The following is a 12,409-nucleotide window of genomic DNA, read 5'->3' on the forward strand; positions in this document are numbered from 1 at the left end:
GTCAAATTTTGGAAGACATACTAAAGTATGACCTCTTTGTCATATTTTGGATGACATACTAAAGTAAGCCTTTTTTTTTAAATTTTGGACGACATACTAACCTTTGACTTTTTTGTCACATTTTGGACGACATACTAAATGATGTATGAATGTATGACTTTTTAAGTAAAAAACAGGTCACCATACGTTGTAGACAAGAGCACAGAATAAATAAACGCTCCTTTGCCAACATCACATGGCTGGTTTAAATAAAGGTTTTTTTATAAAAATCCTGCAGCCAAATTACAGGTGGTTACACATAAACATGTCAAGGATGTCCTTTGTCTTGTCCCACGTGTCCAGTGTTAGTCGGCTGCCTCGTGCTTCGCCTCCCTCTCCTCAGGAACAGACATGAAGATCTTCTGACAGAACATGGTGAAGATTTCTGAGGAGAAACAACTCATCCCATGAGTCACGAGTGTTTTCTTTACCGATGTTGTAATATTTAATTAAACATTTTTTTAGCTCAAGTCCTTCACACAGAATAAAACATAAACAAACCAAATGTATCAGTGGTCACATTTGCTCTAAAACAGATATTCTCGCGTGAGTTTAATAACAAAGTGAAATGAATGCCTCGCCTGAACAAACAGACCCTATGAAAAAAAAGCACTAAATGTCACACTCACCCAGCATCTTTTTGATCACATGGGGTTTCTTCCACTTGTAGCCCAGGAGGTACGCTGGGATACCTGTGAGAATAATGCTGCTGCCTATCAGGCACTCGAACGGAGCTGCCCAGAAGGACACAACGATCATGAAAACACAGCCCAGCACGAAGGTCACGGGGATGAACAGGTACACCTGCAGAAGGAAAGAAAACACAACAAAGAAGTAAAGTAAGAAAATTATTAATAAAAATATAAAATATGAGCAATTATTTATTGTAAATATATACATATTATATATAACATGTAAATCTTCACTTAAATATGTGCACAAATGTATAAAATACAGCTGAGTGTATCTTAGCTCTGGAAGCTAATGAAGACCTTGTTTTGCATTGATGATCTGATGGAAGCAACATTTGATATATTTAGATATGTCTCGTTCCATGAATGGTGTACACATGAAGAAGAAAGCACTATTTGTTCCTTGTTAGACATTCTTACAAAACAAATGGGCTGAGAGAGGCTCAAAGGAGAGATGAAAGACTCAGTCAACCAAAGTAATAATCCAATGATGAAACAGAAACAAAGCCATGTATTTGTAAAAACACCACTCCCATCCTGAGTGCACAGTAGGGTTCCAGTGATACAATAAATGCTGGGATAGAAAAAAAAAACATGTTTATGTTTTTGGGCAGACAGAGAAACTGGTAGAAGTTCAGGTCGATCTTGCGTCGTTTGTTTACCTTCCAGTGAGAGTCGAATCCTTCAGATTCACAGACACAAGACACCCAGTGAAACACGCATCTGTCACCCTGTAATACAACTCTCTCAGACATGACCTACCTTAATGGGCCTTCTGAGGTCGGGTTTGGTAAAACGCAGCCAGATCAAACCACCGATGGCCATGCCGACACACAGCCAGGTGAAAAAGCTGAAGAGGTTGATGACGGAGAAGATGTCCGTGGAGATAGAGTACATCATGGACAGCAAACACTGAAATAAGGGCAATTTAACACAACATGATGTCAGTCGTTCAGACACAAACACACTCTATTATATTTTAGTGTTGCAGTCAGTTTCAGAGATACTCTAATTCTCAGAGTACTTAAGAGTATTTATTCATCACAGTGTTATCTTGGGTTCTCCAAATGATGATTTGTAACATAGTAACGTGAACGTAACGAAACAGGTTGTCACTGTATAGCAGGAGTCTTACTGTGAAGATGAGGGACGGCACTGGAGTGAAAAGGTCTGTGTGAACCAGACCCAGAGCAGCAGGGAGTTGACCCTCTCGAGCTCCAGCGTAGAACAAGCTACAGGGGAAAGAAGCTCTTTCATGGTTATTTTTTGATGAAACAGTTGGCCTATATACAAGTTTCCAGCCAATCACAGCCTCCGATTTTGGAACAACTCCCTCTCTGACCTTCCTATCATATGAAACTTCCCGTTTTCCCAACATTTTTTTGAGAGCAATCTCCAAACATCCTGATTTTTATCAGTGCAGGTAGTTTTAAAACTTTTAACCAGACTTTTTTTTTTTTTTACTTATTACATAAACTTGAGATTTGTTGCAATGGCAAATACAAAAATAAAATTATACACAAACCGTGCTGAGGTGAAGAGGGATCCGTTTACGGCTCCAAAGCAGGACAGTCCCACAAATACAGGGATTAACCAGGACATCACACCAAGGTGGTATTCACCAAAACTCTGCAAAGCAGTGCAGCGAGTCAGTGTAAACTTAACAGCCACTTGATTAAAGGTAAACTTGTTCAGCTGCCTTTTTAATGCAAATATCGTATTGGCCAATTACATGGCAGTAGCTCAAAGGGTGTAGACAGGATCAAGACGACCTGCTGAAGTTCACGCGCAGCTTTACAAAGGGAAAGAAAGCAAATTTAAGTGACTTTGGTTGTTGGATGTGAAGTATCTCAGTGGATGTATGTGGAGTTTACAAAAAAATGGTCCAAAAAGAGCATTTTTTTTTCAGTGAAAATGCCTGGGTGACGTCTGGTCAAAGGAGAATGGCTCGGCTTGAAAATGAGAGAAAGACAACAGTTTCTCAAATAACTATTTATGCAGATGATCATCTCGGAACGTGTGCACAGGAGACGAGCACACCAGGTGCCACTGCTGCCACTTTAGTGTCCTCTGTACCTCCTACAACGGCTGGTGATGGCTGATATGAAAGGAGCTTCCATTTTGACAACCCCAAAACCACAACAACCCACCATATCTTCATGACAGAAGCTCAATGCTCACCACGGCGACAGCCTCCGATCTAACCATAACTTCAGGAGAGATGGTGGTGAAGTAGGCCAGGTTGGTCAGAACATACACCACGGTCACGATGGGCATTGATATGATGATGGACAAGGGCAGGTTCCTACAGAGGCAAAGGTCATATTAACGACATGTGTTGACACCGATATGAGTTTGCTTTATGCGATTAGTTGTCTACAGTCGTCAGTTGTTGTGAATTATAGATATTTACAATTAAAAGCATCACGTGACACCTATGTGAATGCATTATATATTATCATATTCCTGTTCCTTTGTCCAGCTACTCCATAATACATTCCCGTGCAATTAACAATTAAACAAGCTCAGACATAAAGAAGTCATGGTATACAGTATTTACAATCCTCAAAACATCCTTTATCACATTTAAGTCACCTCTCTGGATTGATCATCTCTTCGGTTACATAATTCAGGTAGTTCCTAGAGAAAAAAAACATAAAGAATTAAACACTATTGTAGGGATTAGTGACATAACTGTACATGGAGCTGTAAAAGTGTTTGTCCAGGACTCACCAGCCTCCAAAAGCGAAGAGACCGCTGTATAAAGCCAGGACAATGTTGTCAACCCCGTATTTGCTGCCTTCAAATGCCTTTTCTGGTGTTAAATATGGCACATCACCTGCACACACACACACACACACACACACACACACACACACACACACACACACACACACACACACACGCAGACATTTAGTTAAAAGTTAAGCTAAGCACTAAATGACCTCTTTCCACAGTGAAAGATTTAGTTTGTAACGCAGGTACTTGGCTTCACAGACATTACATTGATTTGGTGTTAACCTCATTTTCATTTATCAAGGCCATTGTGTTGCTGCCAGACTTTAGAAGGTCTTGACATTTTCAACCAGCAAATACTCGACTGGGACTCTTTGTCTGAGAGCCTCACCTCCACGTCTGAGTATGTCCCTCGATGTGCTGGACACAATAATACGTCCTGTCATGCTTGCATAGATATTTTATATGTTTCTGTTTGAAACCCAGTTCTTCACAGCAGCCCCAAAATCAGCAAAATAGGTGTTTAAGAGCCTGAGTGTGTGTGAGTGAGAGCTTGAGGTCTCGATTGCGAGTGACTCTTCACTCTACCTGTCGCTTTCAGATGGTAATGACGTTCCATAAGGCCTGTTACACATTATTTCCTCACTCAGTCCTCTGAAAGACGGACCACTTTGTGACAACAGCCGGCAAGCTTTGCCACCTAGTCTCCATGGAAACGCAGCGTGGAGCACAATGGTGGTGAGCATAGCTTTGCAACGGGGGGGGGGGGGGGGGGGGGGGGGGGGGTGTTAGAGGAGCAGATGCAGCACACGGTGACTGCTCATTCTTCCCGCCCTGTTTTGAACAATGGGAGTGGAGCTGATTCAGTCCCTTTGCTGTTTCAGATTTAATATTCAGTCTATTTAGTAATATGATATGATATAATATAATATAATATAATATAATATAATATAATATAATATAATATAATATAATATAATATAATATAACATAATATAATGATATAACATAACATAATAAAATAGAATGGCAATCCATCCTGATCCATTTCATAATATGTGCATCACATAACTTTTCTGTAAAACCTTATATTTGACTAGGTAAACCAGCCATTTCATGTGTCATTTAATGAATCTCAACTTGAAGGCTGGAAAAACAACATCTCCTGCTCTGACCCATGTATGGGTCAGCTTTGTGAGAATAAACGTACAATATTCTATGATGTTCTGCGATGAGTTGTGTATGAAAACCACGTCTTCACACAGTACACCTGCATGGGCAGCAGCACACACATGGCTGCACACTTGTTTAGACTCAGCAGCAGGACTGTGGACAGACGAGCCTTGTGTGTCCCGAGTCATTAACCGAGCCAACGCGCTGAAAGCAGGGCAGTCCGCTTCGTTGAGTTAATTCCAGTTCATCGACAATTTGTCAGTCATTAGAGATGAGAGACCTGTTTCATGACTAGCAGATCTCACACGACACAAATGTCACACACAAAGTAAGGATTAAGCAATGATGTATATGACTATATATCATTTACAAGTTGTAATATTGTTTTGTGGGTTTTTTACCATCATTAATGCATTGATTGAACAATGTAAAACTTATATATACGGGGTCACCATGTATGGGGTTTGTTGAAAAAGACAGAAAGAAATATTTACTTTTTAAAGAAAAGTGATGTATGATCACATTTATGTGCAACCATTCACTGCATGCAAAAGGAGTTTGGAATTAAAACTGAATTCAATTCGAATTTTAACATAAATGAACAATTTATATAACTTTCTTCTGGTTAATTTAGGTTCAGCTTGTGATCACAGGAGTTTGTATGCATGTTAGCCCCCTGAAGAATGACCACAAAGCAACAGATAACAGATAACAAAAGGTTCCTGGCACAACTTTGTGCCAGGAACCGAGTCGGCCCCTACCATTTGTGCTCAAGCCCTAATAATTAAGTTGGGCATGATACCAGATAGAGAATATGATTGAACCCTTTTTCCTTTTAGATTTGTGGTAATTGAATAAAATGAATTGAAAGTGCCTGACAACGAGTAAGAGGAAAAGGAAGCCTTCTGTCTGCGTGGTTCTGTCTGTCAGTCAGTGAATGAGTGAGACTCACCTGTAAAAATCTGTATGAAGCCAAACAGGATGATGATGATTAGGGCTAGCAACTTGGAGGCCGTGAACAAGTCCTGGACCTTGGTGGCAGCTCTCACACTGATACAGTTTACAAATGTCAGTAACACTGCAGGATAGAGATGCACACAAAAATAGAATTGCGAGAATTATTTTTGAGTGAGTGAATATTTACTTTTACTCTATGTAAAGTAAACCCAGTCAAGCAATCGTGACTTACTGAGACACATGCATGCGATGAGCTTGGCGGCACTGTCGGGCACAGTGCAGTTTGGGTAGATTGGCTTCAGCAGATAGGTGGCAAACACCAGTGACACCACATACTGCGACGATGGCCGAATGATGAGCATCTCCACCCACAGCTTCAGGAAAGCCGCCAGCTCGCCGTAGATCTCCAAAATGTAAGTATAGTCCCCCCCTGACTTAGTGATGGTTGTGCCCAGCTCAGCGTAGCACAAGGCACCCATGGTTGAGACCACGCCGCATACAGACCAGACGATCAGGGAGAGCCCGGCTGAGCCAGCCTCTTTCACCACACCTGCTGGAGCGACAAAAATGCCTGAGCCGATGATGGTGCCTATGATCATTCCCACACCATTGAAGAGGGTGATGCTGCGTTTGAGCACCACCTTATCCCCCTTGGTAGGTGAGCCATCAGTGGGCGCAGAGATGATGGGAGTGGATGGAGATGCTGGCTGCTCCGCAATCTGATCATCTTGATCTGGGTCTGCTGGATGAGAGAGGAGAGCAGAGCATGAGATGGGACAAGAAATAAGAATAATCAGCAAAGTGACCAAATTTAGTTTGAATTGTTCTGGATTGAAACTCAAATCTTCTGCTGTCTCTCCATGTGCAATCTGGAAAAGCCATTTTGAACAATCTGTGGTATGTGCCAATTAGGGAACATGTCACACTGCCTCATCAGAAAACCAGAAAACCAGTTCCTCAAGAAAGACACCTCCTCCTACCGCTCCTTTGTGAACATAAACACACGTTGCCTCCCTGGCAATACACACAAGAGTACAGCACACATAAATCTGTTATACAATAATTGTTCACATTCTCAGTCCCATTTCACCATGACACACTCATCCAAAACAGTATGATCTGTATCGAGTACGGCAGCATTGGTAAAGATTGAAGCTCACTTTACTGCAGGCAGTGTTGCATCAGAGTGCATGGCAGATTAATGCAGCCCTGCACCATGTGGTATCTAGGGGAGTGAGCATGCACTGTACCTACCCCCTATCTTCTCCTGACTCGCCTCCTTGGCAACACTCTCGCGACTGCTGCGTGATTTCAGCTCCGGCTCAGCCATCTTCCCTCTCAGTCCTGGTCCCCGTGTCTGTTCTTTCCTTCCTCTCTTTATGTCCCCTTCCACTTAGAGTCTGAATTTCCTCCTGTCTCTCTCTCTCTCTCTCTCTCTCTCAAACACACACACCTTCTCTCACACACATGCACACGACGCCCTCCTCATTCACACACACTGTCTCCGTCACTCAGACTGGAATTCATCTGACCCTGATCCTCTCTCTGCCTATCTGTCTTTCCCTCCCTCCCTTCTGTGTCTCCAGGATACAGCAGGGAGGGGCTGAACCTTTGTGATGCTGCTGCTGCTGCTGCGAGAGCCTGGACGATGGGATAGCTCGGGGGGGGGGGGGGAGAATGTAGGTTACCAGCAGGCAACATTTGGATAGGCCTCCATGTGACACCCTAATCTTTTTTTTGTGCTGCCTTAATCCAATGGAATACAGTAAGTCTGTGCGTGTGTTTGTGGCTCAGTGTTTTGTGGCAGGAAGGATGCTGCAGAGCCGGTGCTCCCTCTAGTGGTGTCAATATGGAAAAGCAAGAGTCTTTGTTCTCCCTCTGTCATGCAGAAAGGTGACACCGCAGATAAATTGCAGTCCTATTCAGTGCAGAATAATAATGGTGGAATCACCTTACACCTTTCTCACCACATTATGTCTGATCCACCTAGCAACACAGTGCCAGAATCTATGAGCTGCTCCTTATGGAGTGTGCAATATACTCTGTGTAGAGCAAAACTCATTTAATTTGGAAATTCATTTGTTTCTTTAAGTTTATTTAACTATCTGATGTTTAAAAGTTTAAAATAGGTGACCTCAGGTTGTGACAGTAAATTAGTGGGATTCCTTTTTTTCTACTCTGCCACTTTTGGCCGATAGTTCCTCACACTTCAGCTTCATTCAAATCTCAAATAGTTCAATTATGTTTTAATTATTTTTGCTTGTATATTTCTAATTGGTTTCATAGTTTCCGAAATATTCAATTCAACATTTTTCCCCCTATTAACCCTCGATGCTCACGTGGCACAAATCTGTGCCGCAGGCGCAGCCATGGTAAATTGCCGTGGGAATAATAAACAACTCCTTATATAGACATCCTGGGGTGTGTGCTTCACATAGTCAGGCTTTAAAAATGCATGCGTGACGTGCTGTGACATATTTCCAAATGTCATAAATTCAATCCAATTTAAAACATTTTGAGTACTTTTTGCTCAGGTGTGTTTATATAATTGGTGAAAATGATTTTATTTTTTTTCATCAGATTGCCTATAGATTGTGCTGAAAAATAGGATATAAGACTATGTTGCACATTCTTAGACCCTCTGTATATATTGCACATTTTAACATAGTAATGGAAAAAAAGCAGCCAAAATGCTCTGAGTTGTGAGGGTTAATATGAATTGAAGACATACAATATTCAGCTTAGTTCCACGTAGTTAAACATAGGAACATCATTTAGCTCCATTATGACATTGTTCAGTCCATTCATCCATTTCAAAATATCTCATACATTCAGAAATATATATAAAACCTTTTTTCAAAGACAATTTCAAATGAATTGAAACTCCATTACATTAGATACATTAATGTTCTTCTACGAATTGATTCAACATACTTATAAAATGTATTCAAACTTCAAAATGTCATCCCTTAATGCAGCTATTTTATGACCTTGCTCACACCAACTTAACCACTAACTAACAGCTGTGCTGTATCTTGTCTTCCTCTGTGATAGACTCGAATGCATTTCATTTTTACGATTACAGCAAAAGCCCTAATGGGAGTTTTTAGATGTTGGATATATTTCCTACTTTCAAATACTCGTTTTTAAACTCATTTTCAGCTTTGTAGAAACTTGAACTCATCATCTCAACTTCTCATTTAAACCAATTCAACACAGCACGTCAGATTGGCTTCAACTCGTGCAGAAGACAGCAATTCCTACTGCAATTTCTTCAGAAATTGCCTCTTTGGTCCTTGTTGCTGTTTTATTGAGACTGAGCTGAGAGTCCAGCTTTTGGTGCATTACTGCCATCCTCCACTCTGTAGTGGGCATCAGCAGCAGACTTACAATCTTGTAAATACTTTAAAGACAAAACAATGCACAAAGGACTCATGCACTTACATAATCTTAAAAAATATCTTTATCCCTTAAAAACCCAATCTTAACCTGACCTGCACTTTCTCGACAATCAACAATTCAACAATCTTTTAAATTGTATTATCTGAAATCCCTCAAACTATTCCTAATCACCTGAGATCAGTCTTGGTTTCTTAATCCTGGTCCTGTGGACCCACATGTCCTGCATGTTTTAGATGTCTTGTCTTGGACTCAAGATTTTAAATCAAAACTGGACAAGACCGGAATGCAATTTATTTGAAAAAGCATTATTGTGTTTGTATGGAATAGTTCTAATTTTAAATGTAATCAATGCCATAAGTAGCTAGTTTTGTCAGTGACGACAGCTGCTACCCCCTCCCTCCCTGTAAAGTTAAGTTCACTAAGCTCAGGGAAAACTGAGTTGTTGTTTTTTTCTGGCTGCCGAGATGTTGTTTTCCTCAGCCACATAGAATTAATTTACACAAATAACATATAAAGGAAAACACACAGAAAACACTACATACTGATGTGCTCTCATCCGACTAGGTAGAGGGAAATACAGACGTGACAGCAGAGAGTAATGATCACAAAATACACCCACATGTCTATGGAAAAAATGTATATAGACTAGGTTGATTTGCCTGGGTGTAACCTGCCAGAGAATTATGTTATTAGGGTTATTTTTGAGTGTAAATGCACTCATGGTACAAGCCCTAGTCATGGGTTCTGTACTTTGCAGAGATAAGATCATACTAGAAAATTCAACTAATAATGTTTGTGTATATAACCTTTTCAACGGCAACCAAAGCATTACCAGCTACAGGGTAGTTAGGCTATTAGATGCAATATTGGCCTTTCACAGATATACATATCAGAATACGTTGTGAATCTGTGTGGTTTTCCCATAACATAATGCAAATATAGGTTTTATGTTGATCTGTAGAATATATTCTGACTTGCTCTTGGTCTGTAAAAGTCTTCGTCACATCGCATTCGTTTTGGTTAGTGTGGTCTTTTGCTATAACATCAAGTCTTAAACATCATAATTCCATACCAAACTGACTCCTCTGGCACTGTATTGTTATTACACATGCTCCACCTGCCCACACTCATCTATACCCCAAAAACAAACCCTTCACTTCTTTGTCCCACCTACATTATTGCCACTATTGGTTATTTATTTCCCTTTTACACTATTTATCATTTCCCATTTAAAATGGTATGTTGACTTGCCCTCATTCACTTTCACTTGGTGCTGGCTTGCACGCACGTCGCGTTTCCAACCACTAGATGGCAACATAAAAGCGTTTAGACATTATTACGTACGTAAGTATTCTTGCAGTAATTTATAATACACACACGTTTGTATCGAACGTTTTTACGAATGCTTTACTCATGCACAGCTTTTACTTTAGTCAGTGGTACGGAATATGGAGTGAAATTGTGGCATTTATATTTCACCTAAGTGAAAGTAATAATGACGAGTGTGTTATGTATATTTTATATCAAGAAAAAGTGCATTCGGAGAATGAGCCCCGTTCTGTTTCAACAACAGTGTGTATTTACTTGCATGCCTATTCCAGCTGACAATGTCGACTAGCGATCACCAGCTCCGTTCGTACGAACATCTCAGCGGTATTTGAGCAATCTGCAGAGTCGACGGTGGATTAAACCACGGCACTTTCTGCCACGGGTCCGGGGACTTTCCCCTGGGCAGAGAGGAGAAACAATGTTCTCAGCGTGTAGCCCGGAGAGCAAGCCTTCTGAATGCCCGGATGTTACCATAGCAAGACGGCGTATTAATACCAGAGCTGCGAACAAATGATTTGCGCTCACGGTGTCAAGAATGTTAGTTTACAACGTAACGTCACATTTTTGTCACAAGATACGATACAAGTGGCTGTTTTTCAATCACGTTTCCCCAATTACGACTATCGTATGGGCTGTTTTCAAGACGCTTGCTCTGAAAATAAACGTTGGAGACAGCAAAGGATCATGGGAAACGTTACGTTAAAGGCGTATTAGCGGAAATAAATGGCTCCAAACATACTTTTTTTATGCATAACGGATAACGTGTACATACCAGCATTATATTAACTGATCCTGTAGAACCAACTTTTTCCTTGCCATGACACCAGTTATCACACTGGATTGTGCCGGTCGTCCTCCAGGGATGGGAGACTGAAAACACCCATAAAGAGCAGCATTCCGGTGCTCGTCTTTATTGGCTCCCCCGGCTCCTGGGCAGAGTACAAGTTGGTATGATGAGCAATATATTCAAACATCTCATCAATTAGTGGAAAGGTGTGCGCACAAATTCTTGAGCTTTAAATCTTGAACCATGACCTTAAAATTCCTCAATATCTTCATGCTTTCAGCTTCTTCTAGTGCCTTCGGTTGGGCCTGAGGGTGAACTTGGCTCAGCGACATCCTGTGGCTCCTCCAAAGAAACCGTTTCCATGCTGTTATTGTGAATCGAAAGTCTCCAGTCTGTCTCTTTTGTAAAGGGTGATAATCAGGATCCTCTTCTTAATCAACATCATCACTCAAATCAGCATCAGAGTTTTGAAGTACAAGAGCCAGAAGAGTGTGTGACCTTGCACAATGAAATGTTTTAGCATCCATCTATTATTTGTTAAATAGGAAAACATCTTAATTAAAACCATATTCTCATGCATTTGTAGTATTGTGTTAGTATATATGTCCAGTTGCTAATGTGAAACAGGTAGTATTACCAGTGCAAGCATCAATTCCACATATTTATTTAATTGACAACTTAAATGTGGTAAACACCATCCATATGAAATTATTTCAGGATATTTAAGATTGCAATACATTAAATGTGTCATATTGGCTAAAATGACCGAGTACAAGTCTTGTTTGGGAGACATTTGTCAATTTATTAGCACTACCTTTTTTTTCACCTTTACCATAGAGTGACACAGTTATTCGGATAAATCAGTAACATCAGCTTACCTTTCAAAATTCTCATTTTCTGCAGGGAGTGTGAAGAAACCACTTTAGAAGTACAGTGACATCTAGTGGTACAACAACAACGTGGTAGAGAAGGCACAATCAGATTGGGTTAAGTTCAATACACACCTCAAAGAGTTATGGTGTCTGAAAATATGCTCAGCCACTGGGCAGGGCAGGCAGTCAGGTTAATACGATACAATAAAATAGGTCATCACATTCCTCTGGATCTTTTCAGTCCTTGTGTTTCCCCATGCATTTTCCCATTTCTATCATCTTCTTTCCTACGGTGCCAATTTACCACGTCTCCACGGCGCTTCAAAGAACATCCACCTCCTGTTCTCACCGCCCCTTCCTCCCAGACTCGGTTTCATATTTATTTTCATCATTCTTTTCATCTGGCCTCCTCCACCACACCA

General features: G+C 40.8%; 1 protein-coding gene across 3 annotated transcripts; it reads right to left on the bottom strand.

Moving 5' to 3' along the window:
• Positions 1-240: 240 nt before the first annotated feature.
• On the bottom strand, positions 241-11,241 carry LOC131468579 (large neutral amino acids transporter small subunit 1-like). Of its 3 annotated transcripts, none has more exons than XM_058642984.1 (11): positions 11,101-11,241; positions 5,830-6,339; positions 5,593-5,718; positions 3,465-3,570; positions 3,327-3,371; positions 2,913-3,036; positions 2,257-2,360; positions 1,867-1,963; positions 1,494-1,643; positions 669-843; positions 241-424 (listed from the first exon to the last, which is right to left on the bottom strand). In XM_058642984.1, the coding sequence occupies exons 2-11, from the start codon at positions 6,194-6,196 to the stop codon at positions 345-347; spliced, it is 1,374 nt and encodes a 457-aa protein (XP_058498967.1). In that variant the 5' UTR covers positions 6,197-6,339; positions 11,101-11,241; the 3' UTR covers positions 241-344. The 3 variants fall into 3 exon arrangements, with proteins under 3 accessions (XP_058498967.1, XP_058498966.1, XP_058498965.1); XM_058642983.1 differs by lacking the exon at positions 11,101-11,241 and adding an exon at positions 6,852-7,249 and having other exon boundaries at positions 5,830-6,336; XM_058642982.1 differs by lacking the exon at positions 11,101-11,241 and adding an exon at positions 6,852-7,248.
• Between the last annotated feature and the right edge of the window lie 1,168 nt (positions 11,242-12,409).

This window comes from Solea solea, chromosome 11, assembly GCF_958295425.1.
Source record: "Solea solea chromosome 11, fSolSol10.1, whole genome shotgun sequence".
Lineage (NCBI taxonomy): Eukaryota > Metazoa > Chordata > Actinopteri > Pleuronectiformes > Soleidae > Solea > Solea solea.

What these genes read in the sequence shown, in the direction of transcription:
- LOC131468579 (XM_058642982.1), bottom strand. Translation starts at nt 6,927, where the DNA reads ATGGCTGAGCCGGAGCTGAAATCACGCAGCAGTCGCGAGAGTGTTGCC. An exon ending in CTTCATACAGATTTTTACAG is followed by an intron (nt 3,571 to 5,592) that starts GTGAGTCTCACT and finishes GTGTGTGTGCAG; the next exon opens with GTGATGTGCCATATTTAACA. An exon ending in TGTGATCAAAAAGATGCTGG is followed by an intron (nt 425 to 668) that starts GTGAGTGTGACA and finishes GTTTCTCCTCAG; the next exon opens with AAATCTTCACCATGTTCTGT.